Below are 24,444 nucleotides of genomic sequence, written 5' to 3'. Positions count from 1 at the left end.
AATTTTGAATGAAAGACAAAGCTTCAAAATAATCATTTGCAGGTTGTGAATGCAGTTGGCAAAGCCAGCATTTATGAAATATTCTTATATTACACAAAGAATTAGAAGTAAGCCCACCTGGTCCTCCACCAATCATCACAATTGAGGCTGATCTTTTGCCTTGGCTTCACTTTCCTGCAGAACCCTTCAACTAGATAGCTATCCATCTCTGTACTGAACAAACTTGTAAGGACTGAACCACTGCAGCTCTTGGGGATAGAGAACTCCAAAGATTTACTATTCAGTACATAAGCTTCCCTTCAGATGAACCCCAAATAGATTACAGTTGCAAGAAAAATTTGCGATTATCTTGTTTTCATTATTCATTACAATTACTCTGATCTTCATCTAGCTCACAATAATAGACAAAATGCAATCTGCCTAAACTAATAACACACAAATAATTGGATGGCTTTTTGTCAATCATGAGTACACCATTTAAACAATCACAGTCTAGGCTCAAAAAAGTAAGTGAACCTCCGAGGTAATGCGCCTTCTACAAAAGTCAAGTGTTCCACTCAACCTGATGTGAGTGGAGGTGTGGGTTGTAGAGGTGATCTGCCCTATAAAAAAGACAAAGTCAGGTTACTGACAGAGCCTGCTCTTCTCAAGAAAGATCTGTTTATTTGCACCATGCCTCAATTAAAATGTCTTTCAGAGACCTTAGATCAAGAATTGAAGAAATATATGAAGCTGGAAAAGGCTACCAAAACAAATGTAAAGACCTGCGTGTTCATCAGTCCACAAATGGAGGAAATTCAACACCGGTGATAACTCTCCTAGGAGTGGGGGTCCTGCAAAGATCGTGCCAAGAGCCCAACAAGCATGGCTGAAGGAGGTGAAAAAGAACCCAAGAGTAACAGCAAAAGACCTGCAGAAATATCTCTATCTTGCTAAAGTCTCTGTTCATGTGTCCACTATAAGAAAAACACTGATCAAGAATAGTGCTCGTGGAAAGACACCATGCAGGAAACCATTGCTTTCCAAAAAACATTGCTGCATGTCTCAAGTTTGCAAAAGACAACCAGGAAATTCAACAATGCTTCTGGGACAATGTTCTGTGAACACATGAGACAAAGTTGAACTTTTCGGTAGCAATGAACATCGCTATGTTTGGAGGTTTGGCACACCCAACACCAAAACCTCGTCCCAACTGTGAAGCATGTGGAAGGAGCATCATGGTTTGGAGATGCTTTGCTGTCTCTAGGCCTTGACAGCTTGCAATCGTTGAAGGGAACAATGAATTCAAAATTGTATCAAGACGTTTTACAGGAGAATGTCAGCGTAGCAGTCCGTCACCTGAAGCTTTGTGTTGGATGATGCAACAAGACAATAATCTGAAACACAAGAGTAAATCAACAACAGAAAGTTTTTAAAAAGAAGCAAATTAGCAAAATGCCCTCTTATTAATTTGCTTTTCCTCAATAAGATGAAACTAGTTAAAGAATATTGTCGCAATCCAGTAACAATACAAGTCAGGGCTTGGAGGGCAGTGTGACAAATTGAGGGCAACGCAGCGAAAATATTACCTTTCACTCCAATAACCGGCATTCCAGATTTTCAGCCTGGCATAATGGATTCTGGATTTAAACTTTGGATTTCTAAGGGTATTTTCCATCTAGGAGATTTGTTTGATGAAGGAACGATGATGTCTTTTAGTCAAATAGTACAGAAATTTAACATACCCAACAAGGATCTTTTTTGTTTCTTTCAGATAAGAGATTATATACAGAAAAAAACATCATTGTTAACTGATTTCTATAGTTCTGATATGGAAAAGAGGGTGTTTAATTCTAAGGGTGAAGTCTCCATTAGAACTTTTTACAGCATCCTGAAGGAATGTTCTTGTGGAGAGGTTGAGCAGCTGGGAAGGGTCTGGGAGGAAGAGCTGGGAGTAGAAATTACAGCTGAAACATGGGAAGACATCTGTGATAATGCAAAGAAGATTTCAGTTTGTAATAGAACTAAAGCATTGCAACTCAAAATTCTGCATAGAGCCCATCTGACTCCAGATTGTCTCTCGAAATTTAAGACGGGGGTTTCTCCAATGTGTCCTAAATGTAAAGTAAATACTGGAACTTTCACCCACGGTTTTTGGACTTGTCCCAAACTTCAGGCATACTGGAGTGATATTTTGGGTGAAATGGAAAAGATTCTGAAGATGGAGCTTAAACTGGACCCAGAGTCTTTTCTCTTAGGCTTACCCAGCAGTTGTATTATTAATGCACATCAGAAAAAAACTTATTAACATCCTGACTTTTTGTGCAAGGAAGAAAAGACCATGAACATACATTCAGCCTCTATTTTAGGTAAAGGAAGTACCTAATAAAGTGAGCACTAGTGTATGATATGAATTTTGTTGTCTCACAACAGCAATACAATGCACAGCAATAAAATTACTATAAATTTCAAATTAAGTAATGCCAACAAAAGGACTTAGCTAATGTTGATGGACCAGTTAGCAATCTGATGGCAGAAGGAAGAACCTATTCCTAAATCACTGAGTATGTGTCTTTAAGCTCCTGTACCTCCTCCAAGATGGTAATAACAAGAAGGCACATCCCAGACGATGAGGGTCCTTAGAGAAGGATGCCACCTTCTTAAGGCACTGTTCTTGAAGATATCCTCAATGGCAGAGAGGACTGTACCCATGATGGAACTAGCTGAGTCTATAACTCGCTGCAGCCTCTTGCGATCCTGTGCAGTGGTGCCTCCATACCAGGCTGTGACACAGCCAGACAGAATGCTCTCCAGCATACATCTGCACAAATCTGCAGCATATGAAATCTTCTCAAACTCCTGACGAAGTAGAACTGCCAGCGTAGATTCTTCACGTTTGTGCTATAATCTTCATGATTATGTGACACCCAGGAATTTGAAGCTGCTCACCTGTTCTACCACTGACCCCTCAATGAGAATTGGTTTGTGTTCTCCCGACTTCCACTTCGTGAAGTCCACAATCAATTCCTTGGTTTCGCTGATATTGAATGCAAGAGTGAAGGGTGGAGCTTAGAATGATGGAGCCTATCTGCAACTTCTTTGCTTGCATCTTCGGAATCAACCCTATTTCTATCTTTAACATCTCCTTTTTTGCTTTTCAGGTTCTTTTGAAGACCTTGACCAGGAATAACATGCTGACTTCGGTCCTTTGCGGAAATGGGACCCACTCTCAGGGCCTCACAACCACCTGCTTTTCAATATGCCAAGGACGCGGCCTGGAAGACTAGTGCACCTTCAGGGTGGTGGATTTTAGTGGCTCTGGAGGCCGGCTGATTCGAGGTTGGTGCCGCCACCTGATGTGTTGTGGGAGTACACAAAAGATTGAAAGCAGTAAGCTGGCTGCTGGCTGTGTGCCCAGAGACCCGAGATTTTTGGGTACAGAGCTTGGAAAAAGCAACGCAACAGACTTTTAACATCATAAATTAGCAAGTTGATTGTTATGTCTCCCCTCTAGCTGTGAAACAGAGACATCTCTTTTTCCCTTATTAGGGAGAGAGAGAGCCTGTGGTACGTCGAATTACCGGGTGAACGAGTAGTCTTTGGGGTACTGCAAGTCTGTGTCTTTACTGACGCTTTGCTGCACGCTTGAGTGCTCAGTAAAGGGTGCAGATGCTTTTTTGCTGGTGGGGGAGTGGGGATTGTCGCTTTGCTGCTGATATGTTCGGGAGAAGCTAGGAGGGCTTTGGGGTTCTAACATTTAACTGTCATTCTTTCTTTGGGGCACTCTGTTTTTGTGGATGTTTGCGAGGAAAAAGAATTTCAGGGTGTATAACGCATACATTTCTCTGACATTAAATGTATGCATTATATTGAAACCTATTGAAGTCATTGTTGCGAAGCTATTCAACCAGCTAATCTATCTCATACTTGTAAATCTCTTCATCCCCATCTGACTTTATCAACAACCACAGCATCATCTTTCAATTTATAGATGGTGTTTGACCTGCTCTTTGACATCAAATTACAGAGTGTAAAGAGCAGTGGACTAAGCTTAAGGTATGCCTGCATGGATTGTCACTGAAGAGATGTTATTACTAATCCATGCTGACTGTAATCTCCCAATGAGGCAAATAAGGATGCATTTGCAGAAAGTGGTACAGAGGCATTTCCCTATATCTCATAATTTAAAAATACTCTGTTCTGTTTTGCAAACTGATGAATAAAGCCACATCTTTCCATATTAAATTCCATTTACCACATTATCACCTACTCTTCTAGCTTATCTATATCCCAATGAAGCCTTCAGACACACTCATTTCTATTCTCAGTCAGCTCATTAATTGCAAACTTAGAAATATGGCATTTGGTCCCCTCAGCCAAATTATTGACAAACCTCGAAGACCTAAGCATCAACTGCTTTGGTATCGCACTAGTTACAACCTGCCAACCTGACAAAATTTCTACTGCTGTGATTTTTAATAAGCAATTCAAAATCTTCACTAACATATTATTCCAAACTCCATGAACTTTGACCTTGCTGACCAATCTTTATGGGGTACTTCATATTAAAAAAAATCTGAAAATCTAAATATATTCATTGGTCCCCAATTAGTATTATCCTCCGAGAACAAGACATTAGAATAGCATGATTTCCATTTTCCTTCATTGGCATGAAGCAGCAAATCCTATGACTCTTTTTAAAGGTATTCTACTTTTATATCCTTCATTGTAGATTGTGGCACTTTCCACAGTACCAAGTTTAGGTCAATAGTTCCCCATTTTCACATACCTTTCTTAAGTGGCAGGGACACAATTGTGACTCACTAATCTGCAGTAATCATACAGAACCCTAAACATAAAACAATTGTAAAAACTCTACAGCTTTCAAATCTCTTGGATACAACTCACTGAATTCTTAGGATCTCTCAGGAACCAGCTTCTTTCCAATTACCTTTTGAGAAGGCAGCAATGAGCTACTTACTTGAACTACACTATCGCGCAAAAGTCTTAGGCACACATATATATAGTCAGGGTGCCTGGGACTTTTGCACAATACTGTTCTAATTTTATGTACTGCTGCTGCAAAAATAAAACAAATTTCATGACATTTTTGAGTATTCTGACACGAGTCTCTATTGTGGACTGAGAGTGTGAAGGGGGCAGGGAGAGAGGAATCATGGTTGGAAAAAGGAGAAGAGAGAAGAAGCACCAGATCAATAATCAACTGATTGGAATCAAATGACTTTGCGTGGTATCTCAGGGCTGGGTGTGTCTGCACCTGCGCCACCCCCACCTCTGGCACTCCTCTGCCACCTGTCCCAAACCCCTTTTGTGGCGCTCCACCCTCGTCATTCCCAACATCCTTTCCTTCCACCAGATTTACAAACTCACTCTCAGCTCCACATTCACAAATACCCTGCAAAAGTCTTAGGCACCCTAGATATATATATATATTTATTGTGTGTGTGTGTGTGTGTGTCTCTCTCTCTCTCTCTCTCTCTCTAAGGCGTTTGCACAGCACTACTTGAGTTCCTATGAATGTGCATCAAGAGCACTTTTAGTTATTTTCACCCATTAACAATGAGAGAAGAAACTGTGATTATATGACCAAATAAGGGTTACATGTTTTTGAGCTGCCACAGTGCGTGCTGTAGAGAGTATATACTACAACCATAATGGAAGGGGTCAATTTTTAAGATAATGACTGGAGTTTATTTAAACAGACTGCTTTGTACAAAATTTAAATTACTGTTATAGTTGTACGCATCCAGGAGAGTGCTCCATATTTCCCCTGGCGTGTTTTATGGAGAACAGAAAGCTTCCGGGGACTTCAGTGCTGAGCCACACCACACTCCTGAGCTCTGACCGGCTCTACACCACAGTGCAGACTGAGTTCAATTATCTCTGGTAACCAAGGCAATGCTGATACTAAGCATCTAAATGATTAAGAGTGGCCTTCAATAACCACAAACACCTTCCTGTCTTGTGTATTGCTCTAATTATCACTGCCTTCTTCCCTCCACTTCTTCATTGCCTCCCTCCCCCACCATCTTACACCTAGCTTATGAAAGATCAGTATGACATTTTTAACAGCTGGAATTATTTCAGAAATTCTCTGTCAACAAATATATTGCAATCATGGCATGCAGCCAATAAGGTCTTTAAAATTTGTATCCTTTTAGTCCTTTTGTTTAATTTATATTTATTACTAACTATTTTAAGGTCCTCAATGCCATTAGAACTTTAATTTTGCACCATTTCTTTTTGCCAGTACATGAAGACATAGAAGATTTAAAGCTTCCACTACATCATTTCTCACCACAATAGCTTCACCTGCCTTTGCTTCCAAAGAAAATCACAGCTTTATTTTCTGTTATTTCTTTTTACATGGCTGTACAGGCTCTTGCAAACTTTCATTTTATAAATATCTATCATTCTGGGTTAATTCTTGCTGTTTCCCGTAACTATCCTAATCACTGATGCCTCACTATTTTTAGCAATATAAATATCTTCATCTGATCTAATAGTCTTAAGCTCCTTACTTAACTATGATTGTTTTTGCCTATTCATGTGAGTAGACATTTGATTGCAAATCCCTACAAAGAATTTTGAGAACTACTGAGAGGATCATCAGGGTGTCTCTTCCACCCATCAGAGAGATTCATCAGGAGCGCTACAAACTCAGGGCCTTCCCTCCTGTCCAGCAAACACTTTGACCATCAGGCAGGAGTTACCGTAGCATTAGGCCAAGAACAGTTAGGATGGGAAATGTCTTCTTCCCCCAGATCAAAAGACGACGGTACTCCTTGCCAACACCCAGGTCTCATCACGTATGAAGCACCAGTAACATTGTACTGTTTACTTTTTAACTTGTGTCGTAAATGCACCTTAATAATTGTTAATTTACTTACGGTAGTATTACTCTTATGTGTGAGTTATATGTAGTATGTTGTGCATCTTGGTACAGAGGAATGTTGTTTCATTTGGCAGTATACATGTATCTGGTTGAATGACAGTGAATTGAACTGGAATTTATCAGAAATGGTCAGATGCGTGCTATCCACCAGTGATATGGGTTCGATTTTTCTACCTCAACAAAAGGTACCTGACCTGCTGAGGATTTCCAGCATTTTATTTTTCATTTGAGTAACTGTGCTCTAAACGGCCCAGGCCCATCCTGTGTACAGCTCTCATTTATCTTTCTTTACTTCAACTCCTCCAGAGAGATCAGTGATGATCAATAAGCATCCATCAAAGTTAAAAATCTACTGGAAATCTTCAGGGAAAAAAAATGTTGGAAACACTCAGCAACTCAGGCAGTATCTGTGGAAAGGGCAGCAACAGTAACTGGTAAATGCATTTCTAGCATTTTCTGCTTTTAACCCAACACCATCCCTTAGTCAGGATACCCACTTGTATCAGCATTGTAATCTCAATCTCAACTGTATTCTCTTTGGTGTCTCTACACTACCCCCCTCTACAATCTAAAACATGCTTGTTTTCTCTTTGTTCCAGTTCCAAAGAAAAGTCACTGATTTGAAACATCAACTCCACTTCTCTTTCCACTGCTGCTGCTCCCTTGCGTTCTTCCAGTGTTTATTGTTTTCATTACGAGAAACTAAATCTGTTTGGATCTCATTAGTCAAGTCCTACCAGAAACACAAATCTTAGGTTGAATAGGGTATAAGATATGGAAAGAAAATGGTTGAAAATGCAAGTGAAGTTCCACAGGTATCAGCATTAGTTCAAGCTCAAGTCAAGTTTACTGTAATTTAACTATATACATGTATACTGCCAAACAAGATAACGTTACTCCAGACCAGGGTGTAGAGCACAGTAGTACATGTAACACACAACGTAGGAAAGTAAGAATTAAATCTACAAGCGAATTACGCATAGGTAAGTATATCAAATTAAATATTGTAGGGTACACAGCAATCTCAATCCTATTTTCCTTGTTCTCTCTCCCCTACCCCTCTCTGCAACCTAAAACATCTTCAGGAATGGTATTATTTACTCCCTGACTTAAAATGATTCCTACCTGAGCAACATTGTTCCTATCAGGCAGCATCTGTGCCATTTCCTTAGCATTTGTCTGGTTACCTTTTGAGGCCAAGTTGCTAACTCGATACTCAACCCAGCATGAATGGAAAGCGTACAAGGAACTGGCCAGATTCAAACCTGGCGTCCAAAGCTACTGCCACTACACCATTGGCCGGCTACTTGAGCAATGCCTCCATTTTTTAAATGTTCATCCTTTTAAAATCTTTCTATAGTCTCACCTCTCTCATATGTACTGATATAAGTCAATATTAATTTGCTTGTAACTCTGATATGTAATGCCTCAGTGCAATTTTCTGTATTAAAGGGGCTATGAAAATCTAGTAAAGTCATATTCAGTTCCATGACCAAGAAAAGTTAAGAGTAAGACAAGGAAACCAAATCAAAGGTTATAAACTGGTCACAAAAACATGATTTCAATTACTAAGATATTATTTCTTATTTCCCATAGATTTCCAGAGCCATGGTAGCAACAGAATCACAACTGAAATGATTTCTACATGAAACTGTAAATATGGAATTAGAATTCACCTATCAGCTTGTAAATCTTCAGTCCACCCATCCTGTTTGTGCTTATTTCTCTTTCTAACATGAGGTACAATGCTCTTCCTCACAAACAGTCGGTCATGTGGTTTGGGATCTTGCGCTGACACAATATCTTCAATGTCTTCTATTAACGAATCACAAGTGGCCGGCATGTCCTGCAACACAAATCCGGAATTCATTATACATTCTAAACACTCATCACTAACATTTTTGCATATACAAGACAATCAAAATTATGTAATGACGTATTTCAAAACAAAAACTATAATTGGTTTACTTTTTGTGAGGAAAGTAAAACCATCCAATTGATGGTACATTACACCATAGAAGTAACATGTTAAACCAACAAAATTATGTCATTAAAACAAATAAATTCAAACAATCAAATCAAGGGATTTGGATCTCCTGTTGGCACAAGAACCCAACATTGTTTATATGACAAAGAGCACAGAGTGGTGGAGATACGTCTCTACTAAAAGTATATTTTTCGTTTCCAAGGTGTAAGGTGCTCCATCCTTCCACTAACCTGCAGGTCACCCTTGGGCAAGGTGCAGCACCTCCTCAGCCCCCTGATCAGGGTAGTGTGAAGCCATGGGAGCAGGTGATGGATGGTCATATGGGTAGCTGGTGCACCAAATCACAAGTCCTAGCTGTGCAACCACTGACACCAGGCAGTCTCTGAAGAGTATTGATAATGGCTGAGGTCACCCATCTTGTAAATACACTGTCCAGAAGAGGGCAATGGTAATTTTACGTAGAAAAATTTGCCAAGAACATGTCATACAACATGGCAAGATGATATTTCTGGGCAAGTAATCCAGAGTCCTGCATTTATCATACAGAAGTACAAATTCAAACCGGAATTGTGGCAAATGGGGATTAAATTTAGTTACAGTAAACCATGAAATTAAACAAAATTCCAGCGTTAGTAATGGTATCAGAATCAGGTTTATTATCACTGGCATATGTCACGAAATTTGTTGGCTTGTGGCAGCAGCACAGTACAATATGTAAAAACGTACTATAGATTACAATAAGAAATATAAAAAGTCATGCAAAATAAAAAGCAAAAATAATGAGTGTTCATGGACCATTCAGAAATCTGATGGAGGAGAAGAAACTGTTCCTACAACATTGACTGTGTGTCTTCAGGTTCATTTACCTCCTCCCTGATGGTAATAATGAAAAGAGGGGATGTCCCGCATGTTGGGGGCCCTTAATGCTACCTTTATGAGGAATCGCCTTCTGAAGATGTACCCGATATTGGGGAGGCAAGTACGAGTCCTTGGTGACAGACTATAATCCCCTCAAACTCCTAATGGAATATAGCCACTAGTGAGCCTCTTTGTAACTGCATCAATTTGCAGGGCCCAGGACTTCAGAGATGTTGACACCCAGGAACTCGAAACTGCTCAAACTTCCCACTGCTGACGCCTCAATGAAGACTGGAGTGGGCTCCCTCCTGAAGTCCAAAATCAATTATTTGGTCTTACGAACGTTGAGTGCAAGGTTGTTGTTGCTACACCACTCAACTACCCAATTTATCTCACTCCTGCACATCTTATCATCACTGATATTCAGTCATCGGCAAATGTATCAATGTTTGCGTTATGCCAGGTAAAATCCCATCTTCTCACTGAAGATGGTTTCTGTTATGCAACATAAAATCATAACCATGCTACATGGGATAGATCTCAAACAGATCTAAAAGGTCAAAACTATACAATATTGCCATCTGCAGCAAAACTGTATTCAATTGCAATGTAACCTCACGTCCCAGGATATAACTGACACCACTGTTACCATGATGACAGATCCAAATGCCACTACTAAAGACAAAATTTGTTAACTAACACTAAAAGAATGTATACTGAATTAACATCACAGTGAAACTGTGCCATCATTTCCTTCTCTGTTATGCTGCTGAATAGACTATAAGACCATAAGATAAAGGCTGATCATGGCTGTTCCAATTTTCCTCAGTCCCAATTTCCTGCCTTCTCCCCATAATCCTTCATGCCCTGACCAACCAAGAATCTATCAGCCTCTACCTTAAATATGCATAAAGAATTGGCCTCCACAGCCGCCTGTGGCAAAGAAATCCACAGATTCACCACTCTCTGACGAAATAAATTTTTCATCCCCATTCTAAAAGAACACCCCTCTATTCTGAGGCTAAGTCATCTGGTCTTAGACTCTCCCACCATAGGAAACATCCTTTCCACATGCACTCAATCAGGGCCTTTCACCATTCGATAGGTTTCAATGAGGTCACCCCTCATTCTTCTGAATTCTAGAGAATTCAGGCCCAGAGCCATCAAACACTCTTCATATGACAAGCCATTCAATCCTGTAATCATTTTCATGAAACTCCTTCCAACCCTCTCCAGTTTCAGCACATTCTTTCTTTCTAAGAATAAGGGCCCCAAAACTGCTCACAATACCAGTGCTTTACAAAGTCTCAACGTTACATCTTTGCTTATATGTTCTGGTCCTCTTGAAATGAACGCTAACATTGCATTTGCCTTCCTCATCACAGATTCAACTTGTAAATTAACCTTTAGGGAATCCTGCACAAGGAATCCTAAACCAGAGAAAATCTGCAGATACTGGAAATCCAAGCAACACACACAAAATGTTGGAGGAACTCAGAAAGCCAGGCAGCATCTATGGAAAAAAAATACAGTCGACTTTTCAGGCTAAGACCCTTAGGCAGGACTGGAGGGAAAAAAAGATGAGTAGTAGATTTAAAAGGCGGGAAAGGGGAGAGAGAAACACAAGGTGATAGGTGAAACCTGGAGGGGAGTAAAGAGCAGGGAAGTTGATTGGTGAAAGAGATACAGAGCTGGAGAAGAGGGAGTCCTATAGGAGAGAACAGAAGCCATGTAAGAAAGAAAAGTGGGGAGGAACACCAGAGGGAAGCAGGCAATGATAAGATGACTGAGGGAAAAGGGGATGGGAAATGATGAAGGGATGGGGGGCATTACCAGAAGTTCAAAAAATCAAACTCTGGGTAGCCTCCAACCTGATGGCATGAACACTGATTTCTATCTTGCCTGCTGAGTTCATCCAGCGTTTTGTGTATGCTGCAAGGACTCCTAAGTCCGTTTGCGCCTCAGCTTTTTTAAAATATTTTCTCTCCATTTAGAAAATAGTCAACTCTTTCACTTCTTCTATCAAACTGCATGACCATACACTTCCTGGCACTGTATTCCATCTGTCATTTCCTTGTCCATAATCTTAATCTGTCTAAGCCTCTCTACTTCTTCAAAACTACCTGTCCCTCCACCTATCTTCACATCGTCTGCAAACTTTCCAACAAAGTCATCAATTCCATCATCCAAATCATTGACATATCATGTAATAAGAATGGGTCCCAATACAGACCTCTGTGCAACATCATGAGTCACTGGCAGCCAGCTACAAAAGGTGCCCTTTATTCCCACTCTTTGCCTCCTGCCAACCAGCCACTGCTAGAATCTTTCCTGTAATGCCATGGGCTTGTAGCTTCTTAAGCAGCTTCATGTGTGGCACTTTGTCAAAGGCCTTCTGAAAATCCAAGTGCACATCATCAACCGATTCTCGTTTGTCTTTTCTGCTTGTTATTTCTTCAAAGTACTCCAAGAGACTTGTCAGGCAAGATTTTTCCTTGAGGAAACCATGCTGACTAGGCCTATTTTATCATGTGCCTTGAAGTACTCTGAGACCTCATCCTTAACAATAGACTCCAAATCTTCCCAACCACTGAAGTCAGACTAACTGGCCCATAGATTACTTTCTTCTGCCTCTCTCCCTTCTTGAAGAGTGGAGTGACATTTGCAATTTTCCTGTCTTTCATAACCATTCCAGAATCTCGTGATTCGTGAAAGATCATTATTAATGCCTCCACAATCTCCTCAGCAATGTCTTTCAGTACTCTGGATGTACACCATCTGGTCCAAGTGACTTACCTAACTTAAAACCTTTCAGTTTCCCCAAGAACCTTCTCTCTCATAATGGTAACTTCACACATTCATGACCCCTGAAACTTCCACCATGATGCTAGTCTTTTCCACAGTGAAGACTGACACAAAATACTTATTCAGATCATCCGGTATTTTGTTGTCTCCCATTACTACCTCTCCAGCATCACTTTCCAGTGGTTCAATATCCACTTCACCTCTCTTTTACACTTTATGTATCTGAAGAAACTTTTAGTATCCTCTTTAATATTACTGGCTAGCTTACTTTCGTATTCCATCTTTACCTTCTTAATAACATTTTAGTTGCCTTCTGTTGGCATTTAAAAGCTTCCCAATCTTCTAAGTTAACACTAATTTTTTTTCTCTATTATATGCCCTCTCTTTGGCTTTTATGGTGGTTTTGACTTCACTTGTCAGCCATGGTTGTCAGCTTGCCTTTGGAATACTTCTTCCTCTTTGAAACATATATATCCTGTGCCTTCCGTATTGCTTCCAGACATTCCAGCCATTGCTGCTCGGCCGTCATCCCTGCCAGTGTTCTTTTCCAATCAATTCTGGCCAACTCCTCTCTCATGCTTCTGCAATTCCCTTTACTCCACAGTAATACTGATACAACTGACTTTAGATTATCCTCAAATTTCAAGGTGAATTCAATCATATTGTGATTTTTTTGCTCCTTAGAGTTATTTTACCTTAAGTTCTCTAATCAATTTTGGTGCATTGCACAACACCCAATCCAGAATAGCTTGATCTCCTAGTGGGCTCAACCACAAACTGCTCTAAAAAGCCATCTCATAGACACTCTAGAAACTCCCACTCCTGGAATCCAGCACCAACATTGCCCTTTTGGCATCCATTTTCTATTTCCCATTGTAATTTGTACTGTTTGGGGGTCTGTATACAACTCTCATCAGGGTCTTTTTATCCTTGCACTTCCTCAGCTCTATCTACAATGATTCAACCCTATGTCACCTCTTTCTAATTACTTGATTTCATTTGTTTTTATCAACAGGGCAACACCACCCCCTCTACCTTCCCGCCTGTCCTTTCGATATGATGTGTATCCTCGGACATACAGCTCCCAGCTATAGTCTTCTCTCAGTCATGCCTGCAACATCGTACCTGCTAATCTGTAACTGTACTGCAAACTCATCTATCTGATTCTGTATACTGCACACATTCAAAAATAGCACCTTTGTCCTGCATTCACCCTTTTCAATTTTGTCTGCCTTTTACAATCCAGCATTTCAGCAATGTGCATTTTTGTCCTATGGATGCTTTGAATGAGGTCCAAGATCGACAAGATCAACAAGCACATAATGTTACATGTGTTATTCCCAGGTAACTCGGTTTTTCCCCTTCTGGGTAACAGACAACGCATACTGAGTGGAGCAGTTCCTATCAAAGGCTTTCATGTGTTACACATGCACCTAGCAGAAGGCAAACACTACTGCCAAAGAATACCCCTGGAATGACTTCGATGTTTAACCAGCTTAAAGCAAATGCTTGACTAGATGGTATCACAACATTTTGACTGTTATTGAGCTGCAGACAAGTGGAAAGTATTCCACGTATACATGGAAAGTTTTAAGCAATATGGCAAGTTACTTGCTACTTCAACCCAGGTTGTGATCTGTGGTGGTACCCACAGTATACAAGTGAGTGATCCAGGTTCTTGATTGATGGTGATCAACCTGCCAACTTGTGATAATTCCACTGAACATCTAAGGAAGTGGTGAAGACTCTCTGACACTTGACCTCAAATCTTGCCACATATCAGCCATACCCAAACCTAGTTCCAGGAATGCAGTGATTCATTTTCAATAAGTGAATTAAACTGAATATTCTGCAATCAGTAGACATTCCTATTTCTTGTTGAAGCATTGGCGTGAGGCGTAGAAACTGCCACGACGAACTCCGGCAGTAATATACTGAGGCCAAGATGTCTATCAACAAACAGATGTGTCCAGCTTTGTGCAAAGTGAGACTCCAATCAAGAGACACAAAATGCTGTGTTCCACCAGCATTTTGTGTGTTGTTGTTTGAATTTCCAGCATCTGCAGATTTCCTCGTGTTTGCTCTCCAATCAAGAGTGTTTTCTCCTTGATTCCAAATTTACAGCAATGCTCCCAAATGAACAGAGGCCGCACTGCGTGCACTTGGTCGAAACTTAAAAATCCACAAAGGCCAGCTTCGCTCCATGCACTCCCATGCGAAGATCTTTGGTGATTATCATGCCGTTTAAAGCACGGTAAAGTGTGCAGGAGATGAATTTTATTCCACCCCCTCCCCAAAATAAATAAACAAGGCCCCAACCAGCAAACTAATTGACCCAAGGCGACCATCACCCCAGCAGAGGATCTGGTTTTAAAGAGCAACAGTCAACCTTCCCGACTCCAGGATCCACTGTCCGTCTGCTCGAGCCCTCGGCCTCGTCCATTCTCAAAACTCAGCCTCAGCCCCGAGCCCGCTTCCACACCCTACCCGTTAGCTGGAACTTACTAGCGGCAGGTTTCACACGCTCAAACTCGGGCTGCGCTGCGCCATCACCGTGCCGACCTCTGACCCTCCCGTGAAGTCATTTCCTCTGCTCGGACGGCGAGCGAGAGACTTCGCACAAGTCGGGTCGCGGAACTTCGGGCAGGCATTTAACCCCAACAACAACCTACTAGTTCTCCCCAGCGCGATGTTCAGCAAGTTTCAGAAACACTAAGGCCCTTTAGTCATAGGTACGGCCCAACTCGACTAACTCTGGAAGATGTTGACGAGTCCATTTTGCTGCCACATGTTTGCAACCTGAATCTGTTGGCTCCCCTGCCCAGCTCAAACAGTCATGGGTCAAGTCAACCACAAAGACGAGAAAATCTGCAGATGCTGGAAATTCCAAGCAAGATGCACACAAAAGGCTGGAGGAGCTGATCTTGGTCCTTATGAAGGGTCTCGGCCCGAAACGTCGACTGTGTGCCCTTTCCCACAGATGCTGCCTGAGCTGCTGAGTTCGTCCAGCATTTTGTGTGTCAAGTCGAACCGAATTTGCTGTCATGTGCATAAGTATGGTGAAGTTCAGGTACTTTGAAAAACTGATGCAGCAGTATCACAGGCACGCAGGTACAGACATACATATATCGAAAACGGTGGGGAAGAGAGTGGAAACGATTGCAAAAACAAGACCTGAGTGAGGCGAAGGGAAAGACAGACAAGTCGGTGGCAGCTCAAAGCAGAGTCCCACCGCTGAGGTAGCGGTTAGGGTAGTGCAGGTTGGTTCAAGTCCAAGTTGTATATAGCAAAAAAAAACTCAAACTGGAAAAACTCGATAGGTCAGGTGTATTTATAGAGGAAAATTCCATCCCTGTCCTGCTGACTTACTCCAGCAGGTTCTTTTCAGCAGCTGTAATCTGCCTCGCTTTGGCCAACATCTCCTCTAAACCTTACGATTTCATGTACCCACCTCCACCACATCCTCTCTCAGCTTGTTTTCCAGCCACCTTCCCACCTTCTACTCTACTCAGTCAGCAGTATTTACTTCCAACAATGTTGTTTATTAACTGACATTTGTCACTGGTCCCCTAATATCGCTAATTTTATAATTATCCGAACGAAACTGAATAATCTCCTTCAACCCACTTTACATTCTATTAGTACTACCTGCAACCTTCAGAATCGGAATATCACTGGCATGTGATGTGAAATTTGTTAACTTAGCAGCAGCAGTTGTACAATGCTGTACAAAAAAAGTAAATAAAGTATAAATGTGTATATTAAATAGATTTAAAATATTGCAAAAACATTAGTAATATAAAAAGAAAAAGTGAGGTAAAGTGAGTTTCATGGGTTCAATATCCATTTAGGATTTATAGACATATGTGCAGGAGCAGGCCATTCGGCCCTTTGAGCCAGCACCGGCATTCAATGTGATCATGGCTGATCATCCACAATCAGTACCCTGTTCCTGCCTTCTCCCCATATCCCTTGACTCCGCTATCTTTAAGAGCTCTATCTAACTCTTTCTTGAAAGCATCCAGAGAATTATCCTCCACTGCTTTCTGAGGCAGAGCATTCCATAGATCCACAACTCTCTGAGTGAAGAAGTTTTTTCCTGAACTCCGTTCTAAATGACCCACCCCTTATGAAGCTGATCATTTCATGGAAAGAAGCTGTTCCTGAATCACAGTCACCTTCAGGCTTCAGTACCTCCTTTCTTAGCCTTCTTGGGTCCAAACCCCCTTTTGAATTCTTTACCTATTTTAAGATACTTAAGACAAATCAGTTTTACACCTGTAACTCCTTTTGTGCCAGTGTCTTGTCCAATTTTGCTTCACACTAAAGCATCTTACTTTGTTAAAGCAGCACTATTGGTGCAGGATGATGTATGATAGTGCTTTGGGTATAGAGGTCATGCAATATCCTGAGAAGTTTTGAAGTTATAGTTAAACACTACCATTCCTTCATCTCACCCATGCAGTAGTAAAAGTACAGAGATAAAACTCAGAGCAACACACACAAACCGCTGGAGGAATTCAGCAGCCAGGCAGCATCTATGGAAAAAAGTACAGTCAACATTTCATATCAAAACCCTTCCGCAGGACTAGAGAAAAAAAAGCTGAGGGGTAGATTTGAAAGGTGGGGGAAGGGGAGAGATAGGTGAAACTTGGAGGGGGGAGTGATGAAGCAAAAAGCTAGGAAGTTGATTGGTGAAAGAGACAGAAGGCCAGGGAAGAAAGAAAAAAGGGGAGGGGTGGGGCGGGCAAGGAGATAACATGAGAGAGGGACAAAGGGGTGGGAAATGGTGAAGGGGGTTTGGAGGAAGCATTACTGGAAGTTTAAGAAATCTATGTTCATGCCATCAAATTGGAGGCTATCCAAACAATATACAAGAGTTGTTCCTTCAACCCAAGTGTGGCCTTATCCCAACAGTGGAGGCAGCCATGGATGGACATATTGCAATGGGAAGTGGGATTAAAACGGGTGGTCACTGGGAAATCCTGCTTGTTCTGGCGGACGGAGCATAGATGCTCGACTGTACATTTTTCCATAGATGCTGCCTGGCCTGCTGAGATCCTCCAGCATTTGGTGTGTGTTGCTTGGATTCCCAGCATCTGCAGATTTTCTCTTGCTTGAGAGATAAAACTCACTTTTGTTGACAAGATAGCAATGCATGGAAGGTGGGCCAACACCCACTTGCTAATCAGGTGGTATAGGATATCCGATGCAGAGAGCTGAGGACAACCAAGCATCTTGGAAAACATGAACCAACAGTAGTCACAAAATTATCAATTATTGTTCCCAACATAGCAGAGGAAAATTGATTTGGCTAATATACTGGAGCTCTAAGAATGTAAGTAGCAAAATAACTGTTGGGGGAAAGGGGGAAAGGGGGAAAAACAGTGATTTTCCAGAAATTGTCATTAAAAGGTCCCACTGGCTAATCAGGACAACATACAAATATGCATTGAGAATACCAAAGTACAGTTCGTCCCATGATAACAGCAAGGAAACATTCCTGTCACAAGTTCCTGACAAAGGGTCTCGGCCCCAAACGTCGACAGTACTTCTCCCTATAGATGCTGCCTGGCCTGCTGTGTTCCACCAGCATTTTGTGTGTGTTGTTTGAATTTCCAGCATCTGCAGATTTCCTCGTGTTTGCTCTTTAAATTCCTGTCACCTGTTCATAACGCAGAGATTGCATGCCATAAATGTAGCAGTTCCCGAACAGAAAAATCTGCCTGCAGTATCGAGCAAATTGATTATGCCCGTCTCCTGATTCAAACACTTGTCCGGCAGTTGTAACCCAAAGACCTGTGGTGACAAACGTGCTTCTCTGGCAGGAAGCCGATGACTAGTGGGATACCACAGGGATCAGCACAAGGGCTGTTATTACCCACAACTTATGCCAACAATTTAGCAGAAGAAACTAAATAATCACAGTTACAGGTTTGCTTATCATACTAAACTAGGCGAAGGGGCACACGTGTGCATTTGCAATTGAGATGAGGAGTGAAAGCAAGGGGATATGGGGAAGTTGGGTAAATGAGAACATTGCTGATGGATAATGAGCAAAAAATTAGGTATTCCAATTTGATGCTCAAGACAGAAAAATAGACCATTTTGCTTACCCCGCAGAGATATGGGGAAATGTTGATTTTCAAAAGAACCTGCTGCAATGTACACATGCTCTGAAGGTGACCATGCAGGTGAAACAAGGGCTTGGAAAGCAAATTATACATTCATTTCTAGTACAAGATTTAAATACAGAGGGAAAGAAGTTATTTAAATTTTGTAGGATTTTGGTGAGATAGAAGCTGGTGCTCGGTGTCAGATGTAGGAGGTCCTGGAGACTCCCAGACGACCACATCTGCAGCCGGTGTGTCGAGCTGCAGCTCCCTAGAGACCGCATTAAGAAACTGGAGCTACAGCTCGATGACCTTCATCTGGTCAGGGAGAGTGAGGAGGTGATAGAGAGGAGCTATAGGCAGCCAGTCACCCCAGGACCCCAGGAGACAGAGAAATGGGTAACAGAAGAGGTAAGGGCAAGAAGCAGGTACCAGCGAGTACCCCTGTGGCTGTAACCCTTAACAATAAGTACTCCAGCTTGAGTACTGTTGTGGGGGGACAGCCTACCTGGGGGAAGCAACACCTCTGGCACAGGGTCTGGTCCTGTGGATCAGAAGGGTAGGGAAAGGAAGAGGATGGCAACTGTGACAGGGGACCCTGTAGTTAAGGGGGTCAGATAGGAAATTCTGTGGATGCAGGAAAGGAGCACGGATGGTAGTTTGCCTCCCAGGTGCCAGGCTCTGGGATGTTTCTGATCGCATCCACGATATCTTGGAGTGGGAAGGAGAACAGCCAGAGGTCATGGTACATATTGCTACCAACAACATAGGTAGGAAAAGGGAGGAGGTCCTGAAAACAGACTACAGGGAGTTAGGAAAGAAACTGAGGAGCAGGACCTCACAGGTAGTAATCTGGGATTACTGCCTGTGCCACGAGACAGTGAGTATAGGAATGGAATGAGGTGGAGGATAAATGTGTGACTGAGGGATTGGAGCAGGGGGCAGGGATTCAGATTTCTGAATCTTTGGGACCTCTTCTGGGGCAAATGTGACCTGTACAAAAAGGATGGGTTGCACTTGAATCAGAGGGGGACCAATATCCTCGTGGGAAGATTTGCTAAGGCTATTGGGGAGAGTTTAAACTAGAATTGTTGGGGGGTGGGAACTGAACTGAAGTGATGGAGGAAAGGGATGTTGACTCACAAATAGAGAAAGCTTGGAGACAGGGCGAAAGGGAGGATAGGCAGGTGATAGAGAAGGGACCGATGGTTTGAGATGTGTCTATTTTAATGCGAGGAGTATTGTGAATAAAGCAGTAGAGCTTAGAGTGTGGATCAGCACTTGGAGCTATGATGTTGTGGCCATTACAGAGACCTGGATGGTGCAGGGGCAGGAATGGTTACTTCAAGTGCCAGGTTTCAGATGTTTCAGAAAGAATATGGAGGGAGGCAAAAGAGGTGGGGGCGTGGCACTGTTGATCAGAGATAGTGTCACGGCTACAGAAAAGGAGGAAGTCATGGAGGGGTTGTCTACAGAGTCTCTGTGGGTGGAAGTTAAGAAGTGGAAGGGGTCAATAACTCTACTGGGTGCTTTTTTATAGACCACCCAATAGTAACAGGGACATCGAGGAGCAGGTAGGGAGTCAGATTCGGGAAAGGAGTAATAATAACAGGGTTGTTGTGGTGGGAGATTTTAATTTCCCAAATATTGATTGGCATCTCCCAAGAGTGAGGGGTTTAGATGGAGTGGAGTTTGTTAGGTGTGTTCACGAAGGATTCTTGACACAGTATGTAGATAGCCTGCAAGAGGAGAGGCTGTACTTGACCTGGTATTGGGAAATGAACCTGGTCAGGTGTCAGGTCTCTCAGTGGGAGAGCATTTTGGAGACAGTGATCACAATTCTATCTCCGTTACCATAGCATTGGAGAGGGATAGAAACAGACAAGTTAGGGAAATGTTTAATTGGAGTAAGGGGGAAATATGAGGCTATCAGACATGAACTTGGAAGCATAAATTGGAAACAGATGTTCTCAGGGAAATGTACAGAAGAAATGCGGCAAATGTTCAGGGGATATTTGCGTGGGGTTCTGAATAGGTACGTTCCAATGAGACATGGAAAGGATGGTAGGGTACAAGATCCGTGGTGTACAAAGGCTGTTCTAAATCTAGTCAAGAAAAGAGCTTACGAAAGGTTAAAAAAAATAGATAATGCTAGGAATCTAGATTATAAGGCTAGCAGGAAGGAGCTTAAGAATGAAATTAGGAGAGCCTGAAGGGGCCATGAGAAGGCCTTGGCAGACAGGATTAAGGAAAACCCCAAGGCATTCTACATGTATGTGAAGAGCAAGAGGATAAGACATGAGAGAATAGAACCAATCAAGTGTGACAGCGGAAAAGTATATATGGAACTGGAGGAAATAGCAGAGATACTTAATTAATACTTTGCTTCAGTATTCACTACAGAAAAGGATCTTGGCGATTGGAGGGATGACTTGCAGTGGACTGAAAAGCTTGAGCATGTAGATATTAAGAAAGAGTATGTGCTGGAGCTTTTGGAAAGCATCAAGTTGGAGAAGTCACCGGGACCTGACAGCATGTACCCCAGGCTACTGTGGGAAGTGAGCGGGGAGATTGTTGATACTCTGGCAATGATCTTTGCATCAATGAGGACAAGAGAGGCTCCGGAGGATTGGAGGGTTGCGGATGTTGTTCCCTTATTCAAGAAAGGGAGTAGGGATAGCTCAGGAAATTATAGGCCAGTGAGACTTACATTGATGGACAAGATCCTGAGAGGCAGGATTTATGAACATTTGGAGAGGCATAATATTAGAAATAGTCAGCATGGCTTTGTCAAAGGCAGGTTATGCCTTATGAGCCTGATTGATTTTTTTTAGGATGTGACTAAACACGTTGTTGAAGGTAGAGCTGTAGATGTAGTGTGTATGGATTTCAGCAAGGCATTTGATAAGGTGCCCCATGCAAGGCTTATTGAAAAAGTAAGGAGGCATGGGATCCAAGGGGACATTGCTTTGTGGATCCAGAACTGGCTTGCCCACAGAAGGCAAAGAGTGGTTGTAGACGGGTCATGTTCTGCATGGAGATTGGTGACCAGTGGTGTGCCTCAGGGATCTGTTCTGGGACTCCTCTTTGTGATTTTTATAAATCACCTGAATGAGGAAGTGGAGGGATGGGTTAGTAAATTTTCTAATGACACAAAGGTTGGGGGTGTTATGGATAGTGTGGAGGGCTGTCTGAGGTTACAACAGGGCACTGGCAGAATGCAAAACTGGGCTGAGAAGTGGCAGATGGAGTTCAACGTAAGTGTGAGGTGGTTCATTTTGGTAGGTCAAATATGATGGCAGAGCACTGCATTAATGGCAAGACTCTTGGCAGTGTGGAGGATCAGTGGGATATTGGGGTCCAAGTCCATAAGACACTCAAAGCTGCTATGAAGGTTGACTCTTGTGGTTAAGGAGGCATACAGTGCATTGGCCTTCACCAATCATGGGATTGAGTTTAGGAGCCGAGAGGTAATGTTGCAGCTATATAGGACCCTGGTCGGACCCCACTTGGAGTACTTTGCTCAATCTGGTCACCTCACTAAAGGATTTGAAAACCATAGAAAGGGTGCAGAGGAGATTTACAAGGATGTTGCCTGGATTGGGGAGCATGCCTTATGAGAATAGGTTGAGTGAACTCGGCCTTTTCTCCTTGGAGCGATGGAGGATGAGAGGTAACCTGATAGAGGTGCACAAGATAATGAGGTATTAATCGTGTGGATAGCCAGATGCTTTTCCCCAGGGCTGAAATGGCTAACACAAGAGGGCATAGTTTTAAGGTGCTTGGACGTAGGTATAGAGATATTAGTGGCAAGTTTTGTTTTAAAAACGCAGAGTGGTGAGTGCGTGCAATGGGCTGCCAGCAACGGTGGTAAAGGGCTTAACGATAGGGTCTTTTAAGAGACTCCTGGATGGCTACAGGGAGTTTTAAAAAATAGAGGACTATGGGTAAAGCCTAGGTAGTTCTAAGGTTTGTTTCCTTACCTGAGAAAGGATGCACTTTCTGCAGAGCGAGTACAGTTAGAAAAAAAGCTCAATGGTTAGTCATATGAGAGTTGAATAGACCTATGGAAAAGTGTAATGTCAACATTTCAGTATTTTCCATAGCTGCTGTCTGGTCTGCTGAGTTCCTTCAGAATTTTGTGTACGTGAATCAGATTTCCAGCATCTCGTTTGTGATTGGAGACCTATTGTATATTCTTTGGAATAAAGAGATCTTATTGAATCATAAAATGTCTTACTGATTTAAAGGCTGGAGGTATCTCAAACTAGGGATAGAATGTCTAGCGTGGTTCAAAGGATGGCAAATCGTAGGAGGATTGGAGAGATTCAATCAAATTTATTCAATACAGATTAGAATAGATTCCTAGATAAGCATAAGGAAATAATCCAGGAAAATAGCAACAAAGTAAAAGATTAGCCATGACGGTGATAAATAAGTCTTGAATGGCTAGATGTATACTCCTCCTCCTTTTATGCTCTCATATAATTACATTTCAGAATTAGTCCATTGGCTGCAAAGTGCAATGTCCCAAACGATACTTAGATGCAAGATTAAAGTGTGGAGTATTTAACAGGACATTCATATTGTTAAATCCCTCCAAAAGCATTAATTACCCGAAGCAAAGAATGGAATTTTGCACCAAAATCCTCTGGGGATACACATACAAGTCCTGACTCATCTCTCCCCAGCTGTCTCAGGTGCTTGACTGATATCTTCATCATATAGATGCTTAATCAAAATTAAATCAGAAAGATAAGCCATTTAAATTCAAATATTTTATTTATACTCATCTAAATTTAAACATAAGAAATTCAATGGAAGCTTTTTCATAAAGCTTGAAAGTTTAAACATGTTCAAAATACTATGACAATTCAGAATTCTGCTTGTACTTTGCAAGTTTAATGTGTGATACACACTTCTCAAATGCTATGTACAAATCTTTAAACCAGCATTCACCTCAAAGGTTGATCAGTACCTTTTCTCGAAAAAAAAAGTGTTGTAGTAAACTTTGGAAGGGCACAAAGTTTGAGGGGATAAAATAGCAAGAAAATACATTGATGGTGGGTAAACGTGTGCAAAGCAACAGCCAATGAATATGACTGAAAGCTGCAGTCTTTAAATAGAATATAGATCATCCTTTTCACAATTCATATTCACAAGTCAATGTTGAAATTTTATTTATGCTTTTAATTCCTTTATACATAGTCCGACATGGATCTTTCTGTACACATTTACACAGCTTCAAACATATTGTATTCTGACTGTACAGCTTCATGAACTTATTAATGAACAAACTGAAGGCACCCAAAATTCTGGACATTTCTTCAAAATTAAACATGCTGTAACATGTCTAAAGGCATCAGGACCAATTTTTTTGGACAGAACTATAGAGCTTACCATTTATGTATTTCAATAAATCATTTATTATTTATTGCAGACAAAAACCAAACAAGCACCAGTTTAAGGTGCTTACCAACACTGTCCATGACTATATCCTTGTTTGAGATAATACCGTAACAGAATTTGTTTGGATTCATTAGATTCAAAGACTAGACAGAAGCACATGCAACTCATAAGAATCACCAGCAGCCAAAGGCTTTGCCTAAATAAAGGACTTGCAGTATGAAACAAGAAAAGCTTTGCAGCTTTAGTTCTTGGGCATTGAGCCTCAAGTGACCAGTGGAATAGACAAAGTTGCTGTGGTGAAAAGAAAGATAATAAATGGATCAGGTCAAATTCCACCCCCACCCCCCCCACCCAACCACAAGCAATTTCAATGTCTT

At 41.7% G+C, this 24,444-nt stretch overlaps 1 protein-coding gene across 2 annotated transcripts in view; it reads right to left on the bottom strand.

Moving 5' to 3' along the window:
- The window catches only part of cdkal1 (CDK5 regulatory subunit associated protein 1-like 1), a 508,040-nt gene extending 492,914 nt beyond the window's left edge, over positions 1–15,126 (bottom strand). The window contains exons 1-2 of one of the 2 annotated variants that reach the window (XM_073024019.1): positions 15,051–15,126; positions 8,572–8,741 (exon numbers count right to left, since the gene is read on the bottom strand). In XM_073024019.1, coding sequence (XP_072880120.1) covers positions 8,572–8,738 — 167 coding nt within the window. In that variant the 5' untranslated portion in view covers positions 8,739–8,741; positions 15,051–15,126. Of the gene's footprint in view, positions 1–8,571; positions 8,742–14,934; positions 14,953–15,050 lie in introns of those variants that run through there. The other variant, XM_073024017.1, reaches the window with a different exon arrangement.
- Between the last annotated feature and the right edge of the window lie 9,318 nt (positions 15,127–24,444).

Source organism: Hemitrygon akajei, chromosome 20 (assembly GCF_048418815.1).
Source record: "Hemitrygon akajei chromosome 20, sHemAka1.3, whole genome shotgun sequence".
Lineage (NCBI taxonomy): Eukaryota > Metazoa > Chordata > Chondrichthyes > Myliobatiformes > Dasyatidae > Hemitrygon > Hemitrygon akajei.
This window is presented reverse-complemented; position numbering and strand designations above follow the sequence as displayed.